The sequence below is a fragment of the Thamnophis elegans genome, chromosome 11 (assembly GCF_009769535.1).
Source record: "Thamnophis elegans isolate rThaEle1 chromosome 11, rThaEle1.pri, whole genome shotgun sequence".
NCBI lineage: Eukaryota > Metazoa > Chordata > Lepidosauria > Squamata > Colubridae > Thamnophis > Thamnophis elegans.
The window spans coordinates 4657022-4679592 of NC_045551.1; the positions used below are offsets into that span (position 1 = coordinate 4657022).

A 22571-nucleotide genomic window follows, 5' to 3' on the forward strand; every position below is an offset into this window, starting at 1 on the left:
ATGTTTTGCAAAAACTTGCATAAACAGACCTTCTCTGCTATTCATTAAAGCTGTCATTCCTCACCAGCTTGAAGCCATTGCTCCTTTAACAATCTATGTTTTACTGAGTCAATTCATTAAAGCAGGTATGTCTTTTTCTGGAAACCTTTTTTGTTTTAAGGAATAGCATAAATATTGTGCTAACATAAATTACAAAATAGTTCTTGCAAGTACTTTAATTTTTAAGTAAATAAGTAAAGTATGTTCAGGCTGGATTGTACTCACAGTGATAATATTGAGTTTAAAGTAGTCGATTATACCTGTATCATCTTCAATTTAGCAGGCAGCAAGAATGAAAGTGTTGAGGAGAGTGACATTCCCATATACACTACTAATCAGTAGTGGAAGGCTAGAATCATGTGAAGCTAAGATTTTTGCATAACATTGCATTGAGAGAAATGCAAGTAAAAATATTACAATAATTTGCAATAAATTATGCATCAGACATGGAGTCTTAACTATGTCAATCCTGGTCATACATACCATCTGGTCAGCCTCTACGGCAACATTCGTTATGAAGCTGAATGTTGTTTAGATAGTTTCTTCCCATAATTATTGTTTATGCTGCATATCTTCCTGTATGGTGACAATGTTCCAAACTGTCTTGTTTTAAGAACACTTCTGATTTATGTTCTTTAGGCACTGGTGCTGCAGTGAAACTGTAACTGATACTGCTCCTACCTCAATCTGTGAAATCTGGACATCAAGTGTTTTGTGAAGCACAATGATATCAGATGGAGTGAGAGTATTTTGAAGTCAAACACAATCAGTTCTAATGCAATTATAGTACAAAGTTTTGACAATTGACACCCGAGCCCATTCAATGACCTTCGTCTGAGCAAAAGACACGTTTGGGATGTCTTGGGGAAGGGATTTTTGATCCCACCACTGGATCAATTTAAGAAAAAAAATCCCATAATTCAGTGACTATGGGCTGATGAGGACTTGTAGCAAAACCCCTAAGAGAAGCCCTTCAAGTGGGTTATGAAAAAACACACTATACATCAGTGGTGGGTTGCAGGTGGTACGCCCTGGTACGGGCGTACTGGAGCCTGCCCAGAGCACCAGATACCGTTCCAGTACGGTGCTCCGGAGGGCCCACCTGAGCTCCTTACCTGTCTTTTAAGGCTTCCGTGCTTCCGTGCATGTGGATGTGTGTGTCGCGCACGTCCATGTGGACGCCGCCGGTCCCGTTCCAACCATACAGGTTGGAACGGGATTCGGAACCCACCACTGCTATACATGAGGAACCGAGAAACTATGAGCTGAAACTATGTAAGTGGGAATGGGAAGGGCTTTTAGTAATTCCAGTTCAGCTAAGGAAATCTTACAGGGAGTGGAGGGTGGACTACAAAAACCCAAACCATCCTTTCCAAACAGTGTATTCATACACGCTACAAAGAATAGCCAATTAAATCAAGAAAACTGAAAATTATAAAGGGAAAAGAGGAAGCAAGAGACTTAGGAAAATAATTCTCAGCAGAGTTTAGAGTAAATATGGAAGAGATTTAAAAGAAAGCTAGGGATAATGGACAAAGAGAAGATAAGGAATGAACGATTCCACCTAAGTATCTGTTTTTACAGCAGAGATGAATGATTTGAAACAGGCAATGTGGTTTGCCTTCTCTCACCAAATACTTGCAGAATCATTCAACAGATTAATACCCAAGAAGTTATTATCCTCAATCTTTGAGAGTCAACGTTTCATTGTTGTGTTTACTTGAAGTTGGATGAGTCAAATTCTACATACCTGTGAATAATCCAGCTGTTAGGTCAAAATCTTGATATTCTTCACTTGCTGTAACTGAGTTAATGGCAAATAGAGGACCACTTATTTTAAGAGAAAATACAAAAACCCCTTTAGGAAGCTCCTTCAATTAGTTGGACATGTGTACATTCCCATGGGATAAAATGTTAATTATTTTATAAATCCCATTGACAATGTGATTTCTTTATTGATGGATTGACATCATGCGATCCTAATTGGGCAAATGCATCTCCATTGCTGCAAAGCTGCATTTTCCTTTATGATCATGTTCCTCAAAGTCACAGGACAGAATATAACATATATAAGTTATAATGTATTTTTAAAAAAATAAATGCAAACGTTTTTTTTTTTTAACCTTAGGATCATTTTTACTCAGGACAATATTTGTTAAAAATATTACATCTGCCTTTGAGAAGAGAGAGTATCAACTTTTTATATTATGGAAAAATAAACTCTACAGACATCTCAAATTGGCACACAGCATTTGAAAATAACATCCTTTCAAATCATCTTTCTAAACTTTTATCAACTCCCTTTTCCCAATTATTCTTAACACACTGGGATGTATGAATGGGTATAAGAGAAGAATGCCTAAAAACAGTAAAATGTTTATTTCTTTAAAAAAAAAGACTGTGTGTGTGGGAGAGAGAAAGGGAGAGAGGGATTCGAACTGATTGTGATCGTAATTCCCATCTGCCGTCAGCCAAGCCAAATACTGTAAATATATTCCTTGATTGAAATAGTTAATAAAAGAAACTGGTGGCTTATTTTTTAAAAAATACGGATTTTTCTGCTCCTGCATCACCATATTCAGTATCTGTATGACAACATGCTTTTTAATTGTTAACTTCTTCCTAGCAGAAAAACGAAGTTCATCATGGCAAAACATCCCATTTTCCAAAGCTCTAAACTCTCAGTATAGCAAGAACTCCATGCCCCTGGGCTGATGAGTAGGGTGAACTGGAAGATTCAGCTGCTTGGTTATGGAAGATTTTGTACAACACCACCTCCGCCAATAGAAAACAGGCCAACAACCCCAGTGAAAGCTGCAGTGTCCTTTAGATGTTTTAAAGTCAAACTTCTGTGGTGTTCCTGGGCCCGAGGAAATGAAAACTTGCAACAGATCTCAATTAGCAGCAGCAAAGGCAGTTCCATAGAAGCTGTTCTTCTTCCTGTGAACCATGCTCATTGTATGGTCATTAAGAAAACACCGTAACTGAATGGAGCATACAATGTGGGGATAACTGTTTGTTATGTAGCGCTGTTCACTTTGAGAAGACTCCTCCGAAAGATCTGGGTTGAACCGTAATCTATTTACACAGGAGCACTCCTGTTTCGATCAGCAGAACTGGCATTATGTGATATCCTCTTCTTCTGAACAATAATCACGACCCTTTGGAAGAAAACAAAAGAGATTTTTTTAAAAAAGAAGAATTACACTAAAACCGTACAAAAAGATAGCGCATCGAAGACGTAGGATAACAGCCCTATCATCATTTTGATGTATGGACATCTGAGTCATATATACAGGGGTTGGGTTTTTTAAAGAATATTTCTATTCCACAAAACTCAACAGAGGAAAATTAAATTAGCCAGTTCCCATTCTGTTTGTTCTACAATAACTTTGTGAACTGGGTATGTCTGAGAACTGTCAGTGGTGGGATTCAAATAATTTAACAACCAGTTCTCTGCCTTAATGACCATCTGGGTAGGCGGGGCTCGGTGGTCATGTGACTGGGTGGGCGTGGCCAATTTAGCATCACTCAGGTCGATGGGCGCTTCGCCCTAGCTGTTATAATGTAATAAGGGTTAACCGGAGAGGCAGTTTGTCTGTAAGCAGGTCAATAAAGATTAGGCTAGAAACAACACTAGAATGTTTCCTTCCTGTCTTCCTTACAGGATTAGCCCTGTAAAGTGGGAAAAAACAAAAGATTTGTTCCAACAATCGGTTCTCTGAACTGCTTAGAAAGTTACCAACCGGTTCTCCGGAATAGGTGCGAACTGGCTGAATCCCATCACTGGAGAACTGTAAACCCCTCTTCAGTCTTTCAGTACTTGGCAATAATCTCCTGTTGTTCAAGAAACCTGAATGGTCAGATACCAGTTACCACGTTGAGGCTGCACTCCCTTAATGAGGCAAGAATTTTAAAATGCTGTGTGTAACTTTTACCTGCAGCAATTAAGAACTGCAACAGTATATACTTCAACATACTTCCTTTCTTTGTATTTCCAGTAATCACCAAGGGCTTAAAGGCTATTAGTGTGTCTTTCAATAACTTATAGTACATTGTATTGCCGATGTGCACGGATTCTCAAATAAAGAAAAAGCTTAATATCACAGAACAGGTTGGAGGTCTTTATACTTCCCTTATCTAGATCTCAGCTCTTTAAAATTAGAAATGAAGCTTTGGAAAAATATAGCATCCTGGAATAAACGTTTTAGCAATAGCAATAGCAGTTCGACTTACATACCGCTTCATAGGGCTTTCAGCCCTCTCTAAGCGGTTTACAGAGTCAGCATATCGCCCCACAGTCTGGGTTTTCATTTCACCCACCTCGGAAGGATGGAAGGCTGAGTCAACCTTGAGCCGGTGAGATTTGAACCGCCGAACTGCAGTTAGCAGTCAGCTGAAGTGGCCTGTAGTACTGCACTCTACCCACTGCGCCACCTCGGCTCACAGTTTTCTACTGTGTGTGCGTGTGCAGATCCAGACATAATATTCTAGTATCTTATATGTATGCACATATCTATATATAGATAATATACCGTATTTTTTGGAGTATAAGAGACACCTTTTTCCCTCAAAAAGAGGCTGAAAATCTGGGTGAGTCTTATACACTGAATACAGCATTTTTTGCCTCCCAAAATTCTGTCCCCTTCATGAAATGGCCGTGCATACCTTTTAGAAGGCTTTCAGAGAGCTCCTCGGGGCTGGGGAGGGCAGAAATGAACAAAAAACAGCCCGTTTTTTGCCCCCCAGCCACCAGCAGCACTCTATAAGCTTCCTAAAGACTATCCATGCCCTTTTTGACAAAAAACTGGCCCGTTTTCATGAAAAACTAGCCTTTTTTTATCACACACCCCAGGAGCACTCTACAAGCCTCCTAAGTCTTTCATGCCTTTTAAAAAAAACACGGGCCCGTTTTCACGAAAAATGGGCCATTCTTGGGAGGTTTGTAGAGTGCAAAAAAATTTTTTTTAAAAAATTCCTCTTCAAAACCTTGCTGAGTCTTACACTCCAGTGTGTCTTATACTCCGAAAAATGCGGTAGATTGTAAACAAATAAGACTGATAAATGGCTGGTGATTTTGGATTTTTGCTCTTTACATTTATGTTTTCAGCTATAAATTTAGGTCTCCTAATGCCAATATTTAAAAGTGGATATTTGCTAACCTCAGATACCATATGACATATGTATGCCCTTGATAAGCCAGATTGCTGCACATCAGAATGGAATCTATGTTTCCATAAACGTTTTTGGAAAGCTCTTATTTCCTACTTAATCCAATCTCAACTTCATGAACTTGATGGTCGAAAAATTATTGCAAATCTACATGAGAGCTCCTGTAACCTAAAGGCTAGGAGTGTATAATACAGTGTTTACATAATAGTTATCTCACAGGGAAGGGAAAGGAGAGGAAGAAGGAAGGAAGAAGAGAAGAAAGGGGGGTAGAAAGGAGGGAGGGAAGGAGGAAGGAAGGGGGAAAGGAAGCAGAGAAGGAGAAAAGAAAGGAGGGTAGGAAGCAGGGAGGGAAGGAGAGAAGGAGGGAAGGGGAAGGAGAGAGGGAAGGAGGGAGGGAAGGAAGGGAGTAGGAGAGAAGAAACGAGGGAAGGAAAGAGGGAGGGAGGGAAGAAGAAGTAGGACCGTTGTAAGATAAGATGGATCTATGGGATGTTAAAAAAGCAATCTTCAAGATATTGTCAACTGTAGGGAAAATTGTTATAAATACATATTATTAATAACAGTTATGAGATCATATAATTGTGAATGTATGTATGAAATTGATAAAATAAAAAAAAAAAATTGTTATCCCACAAACCCAGCCCACATTGATTATATGTTGACAATATAAGTTTGAGTAATTTTCCAAAGCAATTCCATTTGCAATATTATAAAAATCTGAGTATAATTAACCATGGCATGGCAATCTCATGTTAAAGAAAGGGTCGCAGCAGGGACCATGTACTTAAACCAGTAGAAGGTAAACACTTGAGTCTCCATATTCACAAGATTTATCTTGGTGGATTTGCCTTTTCATGGTGGCAGCTGTAAAATTTATATACTGAAAATCTGGCTGCTGCTTGCTGCATTCACCCTGTGAGCGATGGAGAAGCAAATGCATCTTTAGTCTCACAGAGAAATGTCACTGCGTAGGATGGCTTGTGATATTGGCGTGATTTGTGTATCTGCATTAAGCTACTCTATCTTGACTTTAGGCATATGTGTTTATGCATGCATGGACAACATCGGGGGTAACTGGCAGAGTATACATTTTCACTGAATTTCACATTTTCAAAGTTTTGACACGAGACCCCCATGAATATGGAAAATTGCAATCTGTTGTGGAAGTAATTCTAAAACTCCACAGAGATATTAAGATTATAAGACCGCTCCATAAGCTGAGAACATGATCTATTCTATCCAGAAAACTCTAACCATTACCTTCTAAATCAGATACAATAACCATCATCAACAAAGTTTACTTTCCCAGATTAAAATGCAGTTTATATGCTTGAGCCAACCATTATGGTTTGGTCAGACTCACTTTAAAAGCAGAAATGAGATCAATGTTATCAACTTACGGACGACTCATTCCAAATTTTAACAATTTGGAATGGTCTTTGCTCAGTTGTCTGGTCTGCATTTAAAAGGAAGGCAGTGGGGCAGAGGTGGGTTGCTCCCGGTTCGGGCAAACCGATAATGGTAATTGGGACTGAGTCGCCAAACTTGTAGTGACGGCTGGCTGGCTGGCCGCGCCCCCAAACTGGCCTGCTCCAAGCTTGCCCTGCATCACCTTGCAAGTGCTCTCCTGCATACACATAGGTAAGTATTTGCACTAGCCTAGCCCCCCTTCCCATACTGGCAAGCATCTCCCGAAGCCACCGCTGTTGCAGACACGGTGGGGACAGGGGCAGCATTCTGGAGAGGGTGGCGGGAGGAGAGGGCAGTAGTGGCGGTGAGAGGAGAGGGCAGCGGCAGGAGAGGACAGTGGCTGCGGAGGAGAGGGTGGCATTCCCAGGTTCCAGAGCGAGAAACCAAAAGAGATGCCTCCCTTTGTGCTCCGCTCACTCCCCCCTGGAAATGGGTTTAGTTTGGATCTGGGGTCTGTCAAGGAGCCGCTCGGCTTCATCAAGTTCCTGCAATGGGTAAGTTGAGCGGTGGTGACGGGAGGCAGAGCGCAGAGCCAGGAAAAGCCATAAGCCTTCAACCTTGCAGCATGGAGGCCATGCCTGTGTTTATAAATCCGGCGGATCAGTGGGGAGGGAAGAGAACAATGGGAAGGGAAAGGGTGGGAAATGGGAACAAATGCAGTGCGAGGCACTGGATCTGTGCAAGGAGGGTGGGGAAGAGGGAGGAAAGTTCACCTTCACCCGATCCTGGCATGGGACAAGGGGGGGGAGGAGGAACCAGCTGCCACCCCCAAAACAACCCCAGATGTGGGGTGGGGGGCCTGCAGCTCCAGTGAGAGGGAGGATGAGAATCTTTCCTTCTTCAGTCTGTCATTAAAGGTTTTGCACCTAAGGTAATTATAATTATTAACTTGAAATACTTCAGCTCAAACTCTGCTTTACTTTTAAGCATCTTATCGGCTCATGATGACTCCATGTAGGCAGCAGCAGACTTGAAAAGGGAAAGGAATGAAAAGAGAACATGCAAACATTGGTTAAAACTCAGGGATACAACCCACGTCTTCCTGAAGAATGGCATGCAGCTCTTCGGCATAGCTCCTTTCTCAGGGTAACTGCCATGAAAAAAAGAGAGATCATAGCTGAACTTATTAATTCAATTTAAAAACTCTGTACTTGAATATAGGTCACTGCCATATAGCGTTAATATTACTCTGCTTAAATGATGCCTTCTCCGTGTTGCAATTTGGATTCAGTCTTCAACTTTAGTTCACCATATAAGCAAGAGGGACAAAATATATTTTAACCAAATTACCAGACTGAGAGAAGATTAAAAAAAAAATCGGGACGAGCAAATTAAGTGAGAAAAATCTTCCTTGGAAGGGCTGAAATCAGGAGATGGAAATACGAGTGGGAGCAGAAGTGGGTTCCTACAAGTTGCCCTATTTGGTAGAACCGGTTCGTCAAATCTACCGAACCGGTTAGAAGAGGTTCCACCAGTGGACCCGGAAAGCAGGCCACACCTACAGACGAGGTTCCAAATTTTTTTGAACCCACCACTGACACACCACACACACCCACACACAGAGGAGAGAGAGAGATGCGAGAGGAGAGGAGGAGGAGGCAGGCAGGCAGGCAGACAGACAGACAGACTCACATAGAGAGAGAAAGAGAAAGAAAGGAAGAAAGAAAGAAAGAAAAAAAGAAAGAAAAAGTGTGAGAGAGATGAAAGAATAAAGGAAAAAGGGACAGAGACACAAAAGGAAGGAGAGAGAGAGAGAGAGAAAGAAAGAAAACACATGGCCGGTAAGCCACTCCCACCAGGTCACATGGCCGGCAAGCCACTCCCACAAAGGAGGCCACACCCACAGAAAATTTGTTGAAACCCACCACTGAGTGGGAGAGAGGGAAGTTTTTGTGAGAAAATCTCTCTATGTCTAGGCAAAAAGGTCTATATTCTTAAAAGGCACGAATAGGGAAACAAACCTAATATTGTTGTATGCCACATGAGTAATCATCCCTGCTAAAACTCAATACTTGTTTTAGTTTTGAAATTCAGTTAAGTTCATGCTGTGTGTTTTAATCAACTTGATGATTTTTTTTTGGCAGGGTAGCATTATATTCCTTAGCATTACAACCCTAAATACAATTGAAAGAGGAAAAGTTGTAATCAACACCAAAGAATGAAATGATGGTGACAGAAGAAGTGGAGATTATTGTTATTTAAAAACAAGAAAACAATGTGGTATATGGCCAAAAGCAATTCATTTCAGTCTTCTTTCTCTCTCTCTCTCTCTCTCTCTCTCTCTCTCTTTTGGAATAAAGTCTAAGAATTCGGCCTATTTGTCATTGAAGAGAATCGCATAAAGATAGGAACATTGTAGAATAAATTATAGATGAGTCATGAAATATTTCTAAATTCTGGCCAGGCCTATGGAAAGGGATGTGCACATTCTGTCAATTGTTTTAGCTTGAAATGCAAATTAGATTAAGCTTTTTAGATACATGCAAATTATGGTGTAGTTTCTAAATGTTATGACTGATATGATGGAAATCAGATAGCAATCAGTTATCTTTGAGATTACTGCGCTATTAATTTTTATATATTTAAACTCTTCTGAGAACAGTGAATAAATAAATACCATCTTGCATTTAGTATTTCAACATTAGTTCTACTTTTAAATACTTGATTCTATCCTACACCTTCATCATTTCTACCACAAACACACATTTGTATCCAATGTTATGTTGTACAGTTAAGGGTATTTGGGTTATCATCATGGAAATTTAAATTCAAATCCCCTTCATCCATCGATTCGCTAGGCAACTGTAGACCATTCACATTTTCTCAACCTAATAGTGTTGATATGAAAATAAAATGGAAGAGAAATACTGTGTGTCTGCAATCTGAAACTCTATAAAAGATGGGTATAAAATAGAAACAAATTAACAAAGTTAATTCAAATTTGTCTAAACCATTGGTTCTCAAAATGTGATTTTTCATGTTGTCAAGACCTTTTCAAGGAGTCTGCATTTTTTTTTTTAGATTTCCCAGTTTTAATTTCTAATTTAGTAAATATCAATCATTTTTTTTAAAATTTAAAATAGTCTTAAGGCCAAAATATTTCAGAACTGCTGTTCCAAACATGTTCAGTTCATCCAGATCATGGTTGTCTTAAAGGTTCTTTTTCAAGAGGCCCTGGACTGTTTCTCTGAAGATGTTTCGCCTCTCATCCAAGAAGTTTCTTCAGCCCTGACTGGATGGTGGGGAATGGAAAGATTTATATTCCTTGCAGACAGCTGGTCATTTGCATTCTTTTTAAAGGGCCGTTGAGGCGACTTGGATGAGAAGCAAAACATCTTCAAAGAAAAACAAGAAAGTCCAATTGTCTCTTGAAAAAGCACCTTTGAAGAACCAATGATGATGGAAACGTGGGAAGAGATTTGGGTAAGAAACGTAAAATTTACGCAAGCTCAAAACTTGAGAGAGAATTTTTATAAGATGCTTTATTGATGGCATTTAGATCCCAAAAAGCTAGCTTGTATGTGTCCGAATTTACAATCCAAATGTTGGAGATGTGATTGTGTAGACGCTACGTATTATCATGTATGGTGGACTTGTAAAAAAGTTAAAGCATTTTGGATAAAAATATGGTGGATTATTCAAAATATTCTTAAAAAGAAGATAAAGTTTACTCCTCAGTTGTTCTTGCTAGGTATAATTACAGACTGTACAGTTATAGAGACTAATTTGATTCTGAATTTAACAACGGCAGCAAGATTGTTGGTGGTGCAGTACTGGAAGAAGGAAGAACTGCCTACTATTCAAGAATGGACATTAAAAGTAACAAACTTAGCAGAGATGGCTAAAATCTCAGCATATTTGAAGGACCATTCAGATGATAAATACAAGTTGGAATGGAGAAGATGGATTGACTACATTCAAAACAAATATTGGACTAAGAAATTTCAATTAGCTTATGAATGAACAATGAATGTTATAATTTATCTAAATTTAGTTTAATAAAAGGGGAGTTAAAATACAAGAGGGAGGTAAGATGTTATAGTTAGCTTATGTTAGTGTATGATTGTTAAATGTTTATACCCTGTATTTTGCTCTGGGAAGTTGGGGGGAGGGAGGGTCGGGGGGAGGTTGGGGTGGGAGGAGGGAAGGGGAAATATTTGTAAAATTTACCAAAACTTTTCAATTAAAAAAAAGAAAAAGCACCTTTGGGACATGCTGTTCTAAACCATTAAACTTTGAAGGTCCTAAAGCTTCTGTCTCTGTGCTTGAGGCACCAGATACTTATTTTATTTTATTTTTTAAAAACCAAAACAAAATCCAAGCAATTTCTGACACAGATATTCTGAGTCCTGCTACCTTTAACTAGTTCTAAATTATGCCTCTTAAAATAAAAATAAGCAAAGGTTACATGCATGTAAACAGAAGCACGATTACAGCAAATTTATCCCCACAACGCAATACAGACAAGGATGAATTTGAGTTTAAGGCAGCATGTTCCTGTTCTTGCTCCTTCTTCCTCTTTCTCATTTTTAACAATTGATGATAATCATGCTCATATTCTGGCAACGTTCTGCCTGTTCTTCACCACATCCTTTTATTAGCTGCTTTATTGTTTTAAAATGATGCATTCATAAACAAACTGACACCCCAGGAATAGAGAAAATCAGTAGGATAAATTATTCTTTTGCATAGCTCTATTATAGTTCCACAGTATGAGGTTCAGAAACCAGAAAAGCACAATGCCTTCTACTGCTCTAGCCTTTAACGCCTTTTCCTAATTGCTATTTAAAGGAAGGAACGGAAGAGGATGGATGGCCTGGTGTGGCCTGGTGAAAATAATTATGTCAAACATTTTTGCTTTAACGATAGTAAAGGGAACTGCAGAGACACTGCAGCTTTTCTGATGAATGGTTTCTCCAAGGGATTAAAGTGGTTCCCAACACCGAAACTCTGGTCTTCTGTTTCCATGATGCTCTTTAGAAGAATGTCAATGAATGCACACGGAAGCACGTATTCAGAGCATAATTTTTCGTTTCTTGAAAAGAAACAAGCAGAGTCCACCCACACGAGTGAAAACGGCTTTGCGGCCTAACAGAACTAAGCTCTGAAATCACAAAAGGGGGAAAGAGGGGGGGAAAAAAACCAAGCTTCTATCTCCACAACATGCTGTTTTAGCAGTAGCACTTAGGCTTGTATAACTCCCCATAGTGCTTTACAGCAATCACTGGGTGGTTTATAATGTCAGCATCTTGCCCCCCAACAATCTGGGTCCTCATTTCATCACTCTCAGAAGGATGGAAGGCTGAGACAATCTTGAGCTAGTCAGGATTGAACTCCAGGCTGCGGGCAGAGTTAGCCTGCAATACTGGATTCTAATCACCGTGCTATCACGACTCCTGTTTTAATCTCCCAAGCGTCATTCTTTGTAAGTGATCAGTAGGATCCAAGGAGGGTTGTGCCACTATCACATCTAGTTACACAAACATTTTGAGTCAAGATTAACACCTTCTTCATTATGTGCTTCAACAGATCAAAACATAACTGAAGAAAAGGAGGAGGATCTGAAAGGAAAAATGTTGAAAATTTTCAGAGAAATCTTACAGAGAAATAAGCAAGAGATTAGAGGAGATATTGATGAGGTGTACCGGTGCACACCAATTACGCAAGAAGACATAGACTGCCGAAGGAAGTTCACATAATAGCAATAGCAGTTAGACTTATATACCGCTTCATAAGGCTTTCAGCCCTCTCTAAGCGGTTTACAGAGTCAGCATATCGCCCCCAACAATCCAGGTCCTCATTTTACCCACCTCGGAAGGATGGAAGGCTGAGTCAACCTTGAGCCGGTGAGATTTGAACCACCGAACTGCAGATAGCAGTCAGCTGAAGTGGCCTGCAGTACTGAACTCTAACCACTGCGCCACCTCGGCTCTATATTTGCAAAAAGAACAACTAGGGACAAAATATATTGGAAAACCAGAGAGGGGACAATAACATACAAGGGAAAAGAGTTAATCACAGTTAAACATACCATGAAGAGTCAGAGAACAATGAAGGCAGTACCAATTTCTAAGTAATCAATTAAACAAAAGTAGAATAATGTACAGATGGTTGGTACCGGAGGGATACTTGTTTCATGGCAAAAAAAAAAAACCCTCCAAAATTGAGAGGATAGAAAAAGCTCAAGAATTTTTAAAAAAATATTTTACAACGGAAGAAGAACAAGGAAGCAGAGAAGAGCTAGAAAGTAGAAGTCAAGAAGAAGAAGAATCAACCGAGGAAAAGTAAAGAAACAGGGAAGAGGAACAGAAGCAAGAGAGAGCGAGAGCAGAAAGGGAAGGCATGAGAGGGAAAAGTCAGATACAAACTAGAAGTAACAAAAAACATCCCAATTAATTATGGAACAGGAAACAACAATCATTTCGACAAATATTAAGGGTATGAACGCATAAAAAAAAAGAGAACAGATTTTCACAAAACTCCGGAAACTGAAGGCAGACACAACACATCTGCAGGAAGTACACATCAAAAAGGAACATATTAACTTACTAGAAAATGCAAAATTAGGAAAATTATATACTTCATTGGCAGACAAGAACTCCAAACTCCAAATTAATCTTTGCCAACGAAGAGGGCAGGATTTTAATGATTAATTTGGAAACAACACAAAAACCGATTTTATTAATAGTAATATACGCCTCAAACCAGAATCAACAGGATTTTTACAGGAAACTACATAATAAAATAAATGAATTGGACTACGAAAACATCTGTCTAATTGGGGACTACAATGCAATAGCGGATAGAAAGATGAATTACAAAAGTAAAAAATATCACCAATGATAATTGCCAAAATGCTGGAAATGTGAAAAAGCCCACGGAACATATTATCATACATATTATCACACATGGTGGACTTGCGAGACAGCCAAAAAATATTGGAAAAAGATTAGAAAATTGGTTGGAGTCGATAACAGGAGAACAAATTGACTGGAAATCAGAGGCATTTCTATTAGGAATAATGATGACCAATATAAAAAAAGAGATTTTATATTTAACTTTACACTTAATCACTGTGGCTAGGATTGCTTTCGCTCAGAAATGGAAAGACAAATTGACACCAAATGAAGACGAAATAATAAGAAAGATTCTAGACTGTGCCAAGATGGACAAGTTAACAAAAGAAATTCAGGAAAAGGAAGAGACTAAATAGGCTGTTTAAGTAGTGTTTGCTGACTACCAGCGTGACCCTTCTCATTGCAAAACCTCATTCTGTAGTTCTGCAAAAGCACTAGCAATAGCCAATATTAAGCTAATATTTTATCATTCCTGTCTTACAGTTCCAATTGTGAAGCTGCCCTTCAAGCTAAGTTCACGAAAAAGGGCCAGTTTTGTGGTTCTATCCTACACACATTATTGTTATTTCAAATTCTTAGGAAACTCCAAGTCTTCTTTTCGGTTGGCAGGTCTTAGGAAAATGAAAGAATTATGGGCAAAAACAACCATTACCTTTGAACTAAAATTGAGGGGTCTGGAGCTTTTTCTAAGAAAACAAACAAAAGAATAGAACCACTTGCAAGTTATCCTCTATTAATCTCTTTGGGTCATCACAACCTGGAATGTAGGAGACAGGTATCCTGGCTTGTGGCAGATTAAATGGAAAAAATAATGCCTTGATAAGTGAGTTCTTAACCCTGGGGAGGAAATAATCTTCAATGAACACTAGAAATGGTCGACATGATTATATTTGGCCAAGAAGTGAAAACAAAAGATTGGGCTTCTTTTATGATTCCTCTGCTAATAAACCTTTTCTCTGAAACAATTCTAGGAAATGGATAGCACTCTCATTTACTTTGTGAATGTAAAGGATGGTTTATATATTGTGCCAAGAAAAAGTCACTCCCAGCTCCCAATAGGTACTTACACACTAATACAGAGACTCAAAGCAAAGTCTAAAAATTCCAGTGGCACAAGCATTTTATTGCTCAAGTGGAGGCAATTCTAAATTATATGGGGATTTTTTAATTAGTGGTTATTAATTTAATATTAATATCTCATTCCTTCTCAACATAATGGAAAACAGGAAGATGATTGCCTTCATTTTTTTCTTGGTCATTTACATTATAGCTTTTGAGAATATACGTAAGGGCAGCAGCTATATCGTGACCCGACAAATGCGCGCACAACAAAAGCGCGCCGACAAAACCGCGGCGAGAAAACTGCGATGTCGAAATTGCGCCCACAATAGCGTGCTGACAAAACCGCGCCCACAAAAAGCGCGATTAGGGTTAAGGTAAGGGTTAGGGTTAGGTTCGGGGTTAGGTTTAGGGTTATTACCTTGTTTTCGCATTGTTTGTTGAAGGCGCGCTTTTGTCGGCGCGCTGTTGTGGGAATGATTTCGATGTCACGGTTTTCTCACCGTGGTTTTGTCGCCGCACTTTTGGCGTGCGCGCATTTGTCGGTGAACCATAATTATTTAAACATAATAATGCCAATCCAACAGTATTATGTCATTTAAGACTACTGAAATCAGAGACCAGATACAAAGGCTAATGTTCTGTTCCCATGTAGCCAATATCTTTTAAAATATGTGGTATCAAATATTAACTTGAAAATCTTTGGCGCAGTGTGTGTTGGTGTGGGACAAGGGGGGTCAGAACACCTGAGGTAATTCACTTCATGGTCTGTGACGCAATATTCGCTCCATAAGATGAACAGATATTGCTTAGTCCATTTGTATGCCTTCCCCTCCAATAAAGGAGCACATGGTACAATTTATTCTATTTGCCATAAATAGAAATCTAGAACAAAAAGTCTGCCAGCTTTTTTTTAAAAAGTGTGCATTTCCAGGGTCCTTCATATCTGGGCCAGATGAAAACCTTTCATTTTCCCACATCAATTTTTCCTGTATCTTTCTCAAGCCCTCATATCCCTCTTTCCCCAGGGCAGGCTGTGTTCAACAAATGCAGTCCATCCAGTAGCAGCCAAATTCTTTCCATCATTTATTATTTTTGCGTTGTCTAGACAAGTTAAGTAATTGCTGCTCGGGGAATCACTTATTATTACACAAACCTTTCATGCATTTTCACATTTTATAGTTACAATACACATGAAATAAAAGCAGTGTATCCAAGTGTTTTGTGTAACCGATGCGTTGATTAATAGTACAGGAATCTGCAATGAAGTTGATTGGATTAATAGAAGCAACTACTGAAATCTGTGGCTGGTTATTCGGTATTGACATAAACCTATAGTAACTGCTTTTAACTGCACACATTTTACTCCTGCATTAGAAGACACTGAATTTTGCTGAATTTTTTCCCGGGAGGGAAAAAAAATCCTGAGATTTGTCATCATTATCTTCGTCCTGGATAAACTTCAATGGAAAAGTTGAACTATATACTAAAATATGCTTAATCCGAAAAGAGACTCCTGTTCCAAACACCTGAAGTTTTGTTGGAGGAAAGGATCATGCAGAAACCTAGATTTAAATTCAAATAGCTGAACTATGGTGACCAAAGGAATGACCAAATTTTCCACCTCCCCCTAGTGCATTTAACCAACATTTCAGTTTTGAGGGTAGAAGTTACCATAAGGTGAACAGATATTTCCACCCACTTATTGGGGGAGGGGGCAGTGCGTCTTATGGAGCAAAAAATATGGTAATTTGTACTTGCTGATGTCAGAGAATAATTTTCAGTTTCTCTTATGGAGAACAGTAGTTTTGTTACCTAAGGTAACACCTCTATCAAGGATGAAGATAAAATGTTCTCTGACTTTTTAAAAAAAATCTTCATTTTGGTTAAAGACCAAAAAAACCATGAAAAGAAAAGCAGAAGGGAAAATTGCAGTTATTGAACCATTATCAGGTATAAGATGAAATATCAGACCTATGAAAAAACCCCATTACCTTCTATATGCCATTATGTCAGGGCATGATAAACAATAATTCTTATATTCCCATAGAAGCTCTCGGATCAGACTAGCTTACTATTCTAGAGGTTTCATGGTTTTTCCAACTTTTTCAGAGTGCCAAATCTGCTTTAAAAAAATCTGTAATACCTGATCAAGAGTTCTAAATGTCATTTAAGAAGCCCTTTTAGAAGAAGAACAAGCAGTGCTGGTGTGGGGCTGAGTTAAACAAGTCATCAGCTTAAAATCATTATGTTCCTACAAATGATCTAAGTCCCAACCCCTCTTGAATTCTGTTGAGTCTTATTTAGCATTGATTTAGAGCTGATCCTTGGTTGAAAAGGTTGCAAAGAGTTTTCTTTCCCCTCAGTCCCGAGGAACTAATTTAAATCCTTCTTCAACCTAGTCTGGAAAAAAAAAGACATTCATGGCGCCTAAGAAATGTAGCCATACCTACCTACAAACTCTCTGTATTGTCTTGGCCTTGGGAGTTCGCTCTACTGAAAATGGACATTGTCCCCAAAGGAAGTTTTTCTTTAGGGTTTAAGGTTTTACATTCCAATAAAACCAATCAGTCAGTGAAAGTATAATAGCTGAGCATTAGGAACTTGTTATAAAATGGAAACTTGCTTAGTCAATGATAAGTCCCAAATGGATTCTCACCTTTTAAATGATCCCATAGTCATAGTTGTACATTTTAGATATTTCCGTGTCTCTTTGCATTTCAGGATGACCCACGAGCAACTATATCGCAGCTCAAGTACAATAATGTATAAATTATTGTCTTTTGTCCCTCTTACCTTTTCAATTTTCTCATCCAGCATTCGGAAGAATTCTTGTTGGCTTTCAGAAATGTGCATGCTGAAAACAGAAAGAATCATTTCAAAGGGATTTTCAAGTGATGTAGTTTAGCGGGACAGTTAGTCTTCTTATGGCAATCGCTAACCTGCCACTTTCAGAAGAAGAGAAGTCATCAACCCCCATTGAGCAAAAGACTCAGAAGAAGGACATTTGTTTTAGTGGGGATGCCTTTGCATATTTCAGCACATGCAACAAGGTCTAATCAGATTATGGAAACAGATCATGTATTTCATCTCACATATATGACAACAGAGGGAATGATTCCCAATGGAAAAATTCCCAATATTTGAATTACAGGAGATTAGAGGAAGTTTACTATCTTGACCTGCTTTTTAGGAAACAATCAGGAGAGTCGTAATTTTAATGAATCAAGAGCTGGGAACTATGAATTTAATTTAGGATAGCCTCCCCAAATTCAGAATAATTTAGTTATTTAAAAAAGTCTCTGTTGAAAACAAAGATTTCTCAAAGACACAGAACCAGTTTGGGAGAGCAAAGTTGGCACAATTTACTTTTACCCTCAAAAGTCCTTTTATAGAGTTGGACATAGCACAATAATTCTTTACATTGAATTCATCAGAAGCCTCTAATTTATACTCTAACATATACTGACATTTCCAGAACAAGAGTTTTTTTTTACCACCACCCACAAAATCAAATAATCTGCTTCCAGTAACAACCCAGTGCTAAGATGCCAAATTGGGCAGACTTCATTTCATTTAATTTAATTTCATTTCATTTTATTTGTCTTGTATGCCGCCCACTCCCGGAGGACTCCGGGCGGTTCACAACAGACAAGGGGATGGGGGATAAATAGAAAAAGACAACACTTTAAAAAAGACGCAACATTCACTTCAGTTCTCAGAAGCAGGAAGGGCTGGAAATATAGTTTTGATAATACTATAGTACAGAACTGCAATACTATTAAAGCGTGGCAGTGCATTTGCAAAGTTCAGGACCCAAGACATCATAAAAATATACAGAATAAGGTCAGATAATTTCACTGTACAAAGCCAGGATACACAGAGGATTCAAAGGCTATGTTTTGAGCATTCACTGCTGAATTTTAGGATGTATTTTTTTTAAAAAAAAAAAACAGAGTCTGGCATTTTTGCTTCTGGGAAAAATGAACTCAGATCAAAATATTCAGATACAGATTCCAGAGGACCACTCAGAAAGTAGAAGTGACCTACTTGAGATTTGCTTGTGTTTTGTTAGTTTTTTTGCTTTTATTATTTCTTATGACTCAGTGGCTTCCATTTTTTACTACAATTCTATCGGCAATATGTTGGTGAATCGAGATTTCTAATGGAAATACTAGTAGCAATACAGAATAAAATTATGGTAAATTTGGTCTTGGCAATTCATGATCTCCAGAACCCAATTCCCATATATAATATTGGAGTGATTAACAAATAACCCTGATGTATATAGGCCTTTTCCTAAAGGCATCTTCTGTTGGTATATAAGCATTCAGAATGAGATTATATACCGTGAAACAGAAAATGGAGAAACCAAGATTTTTAACGCCAGGCAACAACATGTCAAATACACTGGAAATCAAGCTTCTTTTTTTAAAAAAAAGGGAAATTACATATTAAAAAACCAAGACAAACAACTCTGTAGAAAAGGATAAATGCTTTTAAAAACATAGGGAGAAAAACCGCACATGTGATGCCAATGCCAAATTTGCTTACCTATTTTAGTTATGTTTTTTTTTAATCAAAAGTTCTCAAAAGTAATAACGGCAGATTTCAGAATTTTATCCAATGGTATGGCAGAAGACGTTTCAAAAACAAAAGATAAGACTTCCTTTTCAAGATTATCCAGGAAGAAAGATGGTTGATTATAGAAGTTAAACCAACTTCAGCTTCTTTCCTAAAAATTTAATGTCTTATCGGTCATCATCTCTGTAGAGAATAGTTAGTGAAAAGGACGGTCACGGGGAACAGGAAAGTGAAGAAATATGAAACACCAAGGAAGAGGCATCCTCAACAATGATCACAAAGAGGAGAGGCTGCTACATTCTAAATGCATCCATAAGGATTAAGTTCGGCAATATTTTTAATTAGTTCTGAGGTCATCTTTTTCAAGAAGCAGACATGTTTTAGGAGCATAATAACTTAGGTAACCAATTCAGTCATGCAGATGTATGCCCCGGCATCTCCCCTTGGATGTCTGATGAAGCCACATACAAAATAATGGAGAAATGATTACACTGCGCCATTTACAAAAGGTGATGTGGCAGTTTCATAGCAGCTGATGCCCTGTTTGACATACCAAGCATGAGAGATGCAGACAGAATGCTGATGAGACAGCTTGCTCATCCTCCATTATTATTTGAGGCAACATCAACCTAGCATTTGAAAATTCAGAACTGCTGCTGAGCTCTCTAGAACAGTGTTTCTCAACCTTGGTAACTTGAAGATGTCCGGACTTCAACTCCCAGAATTCATAGGGCTTTCAGCCCTCTCTAAGTGGTTTACAGAGTCAGCATATTGCCCCCACAGTCTGGGTCCTCATTTCACCCACCTCGGAAGGATGGAAGGCTGAGTCAACCTTGAGCCGGTGAGATTAGAACCGCTGAACTGCAGATAATAATAGCAATAGCAATAGCAGTTATATACCGCTTCATAGGGCTTTCAGCCCTCTCTAAGCGGTTTACAGAGTCAGCATATCGCCCCCACAGTCTGGGTCCTCATTTTACCCACCTCGGAAGGATGGAAGGCTGAGTCAACCTTGAGCCGGTGAGATTTGAACCGCTGAACTGCAGAAAACAGTCAGCTGAAGTGGCCTGCAGTACTGCACACTAACCACTGCGCCACCTCGGCTCATAGGGCAGCACCTCAAATATTGTAATGCTAATATCATGTCACCCCTAGTTCTTCTTTTTCACTAGACTAGACATACCCAATTCCTGCAACTGTTCTTCATATGTTTAACCTTCAGCTCCCCCTCAACCAATCATCTTTGCCATCTTCTTCTCTGCAGTCTTTCCAGAGTCTCCACATCTTTTTATATTGTGGTGACCAAAATTGGACGCAGTATTCCAAGTGCGGTCTTGCCAAGGCATTATAAAGTGGTAGTATCACTTCTCATGATCTTGATTCTATTACATTCAGAATAATCTTCTCTTTGGGTAAGTACAGTTGTCCCCAATCCACAGAGACCAAACCCCCCCCCCCACACAATTTATATCTAGTTTGTAGCATAGCTTCAGTTCGACAATTACGGGTGTCAAATATTTTTGCTTTATTTTTGTATTTAACTTTTTATAAAGGTGGCCACTATAAATTGTAGCTTGAGAGTAAAACAAAATAATCGTTTTTAAGGAGCAGCAAAAAGCCAGTAATATAAAATAAATTGATTAAATTGAGAGACCACCTCCTGCCAATTACCTCCCTGCGACCAATTAGATCCCACAGATTAGGCCTCCTCCGAATACCATGCGCTAGCCAATGTCGACTGTCGACCCCCCGGGGGAGGGCCTTCTCTGTGGCTGCTCCGGCCCTCTGGAACGATCTCCCCGTGGATATTCGGCTCCTCACCACCCTTCAGGCTTTCCGCAAAGCCCTTAAGACCTGGCTGTTCCGGCAGGCCTGGGGCTGATGAGTTCCCAGCCCCACTCGAATTGTTGTGACTGTTGCCTTGTTTTTAACTTGTTTTTGTCTTTATTTTGTTGCTTGTATCCTCACCCCACCTTTGTTTGTTAGCCGCCCTGAGTCCCTCGGGAATAGGGCGGCATACAAGTGGAATAAACATTTCCAAACATTTCAATAATGAAGAATATGAAAAATGGGGAAAGGGGCAAAGGAATGGAAATTAAATGCAACAAAATGAAATTGGACTTACTTTGCTCTAGGTTGATGTACTAATCCTGGCAGTTCTTTATTAGCCTTAAGTTTTACATGTGAACTGGCACTTTTTTCCTGAAAAACAAACAAACACAGATACATATTCACAAGTTGATGAGGTTTTTTTTTTTTTATGTTAGGGAATATTTCCCATCACAGTCAACTGACTAATGAAGAATTCACGTATAAATATGAGAGTTTAAAAATGAAAAGGCAGTCAAGTTTTACAATGATAATCTACGACAAAACAGTCACACATCAACCTCCTATTTGAACACCCAATTCAAAGTATTGTGTTAAGCCAATTTCTTTTTCATAGAATCTAAACAATTTGAATTATCCAAATGATCCAAAACGACACAGAAGCTTGAATAATGCAGTGATTCCTCGTGAAAACAAAAGCACAAATATTTAATAAAACAGACCTAGGGTATCTGGGAGCCATAAACTCTTATTTCCATAATCTGTTTTTTTTAAATATCAAAACACACCTATACTCAGTCTCCGGATCAGTCTCTGGATATGCTTCAAGGTGCTAGTCGTAACTTATAAAGCCCTTCATGGTATTGGATCTGGGTACTTGAGAGACCGCCTGCTGCCAATTACCTCCCACAGACCCATTAGATCTCACAGGGTTGGCCTCCTCCGGGTGCCATCTACCAGCCAATGCCACCTGGCTACTACCTGGGGGAGGGCCTTCTCCGTGGCAGCTCCGGCCCTCTGGAATGAACTCCCCGCAGGGATTCGGACCCTCACCTCTCTCCAGGCCTTCCGAAAAGCCGTCAAAACCTGGCTTTGCCGGCAGGCCTGGGGTTGATGAGTTCCCTCCCCTCTCGACATGTATGGTTGTGCGACTGTTGCCTATTTTTATTATTTGTATTTCGTTTTTTATGTTCCCCCTTTCCCCCTTTTGAATTGTTCGCCGCCCTGAGTCCTCCCGGAGAAGGGCGGCATACAAATAATAAAATTCTATTCTATTCTATTCTATTCTACTTTCTGCTGTTACATCCACTCAATGAATCTCATGCTAGAATACTGATTAACCACTCAGTAAGAACCAGATGGACCTGTCATCCATTGTTACTACTTTCCATCCCACAGATTTTTCAGCCCCAAAGCATCTTGACTCTTGATTACCAGGAGGTAGAAGCTGAATGGGGAAGCCATTAATAAATTATTTTGTAGCTGGTGAGATAGTTCTCTGTTAAAACCTGATATTTCTCAGAGTTGCAGAATCATATACTGCAGAGAAGAGACCGATGG

At 39.1% G+C, this 22571-nt stretch overlaps 1 protein-coding gene across 1 annotated transcript in view; it reads right to left on the bottom strand.

Moving 5' to 3' along the window:
• Positions 1–2625: 2625 nt before the first annotated feature.
• Positions 2626–22571, bottom strand: part of C11H1orf21 (chromosome 11 C1orf21 homolog) — an 85304-nt gene continuing 65358 nt past the window's right edge. The window contains exons 3-5 of the mRNA XM_032227054.1: positions 21307–21383; positions 17394–17454; positions 2626–3200 (exon numbers count right to left, since the gene is read on the bottom strand). Coding sequence (XP_032082945.1) covers positions 3162–3200; positions 17394–17454; positions 21307–21383 — 177 coding nt within the window. The 3' untranslated portion in view covers positions 2626–3161. The remainder of the gene's footprint in view (positions 3201–17393; positions 17455–21306; positions 21384–22571) is intronic.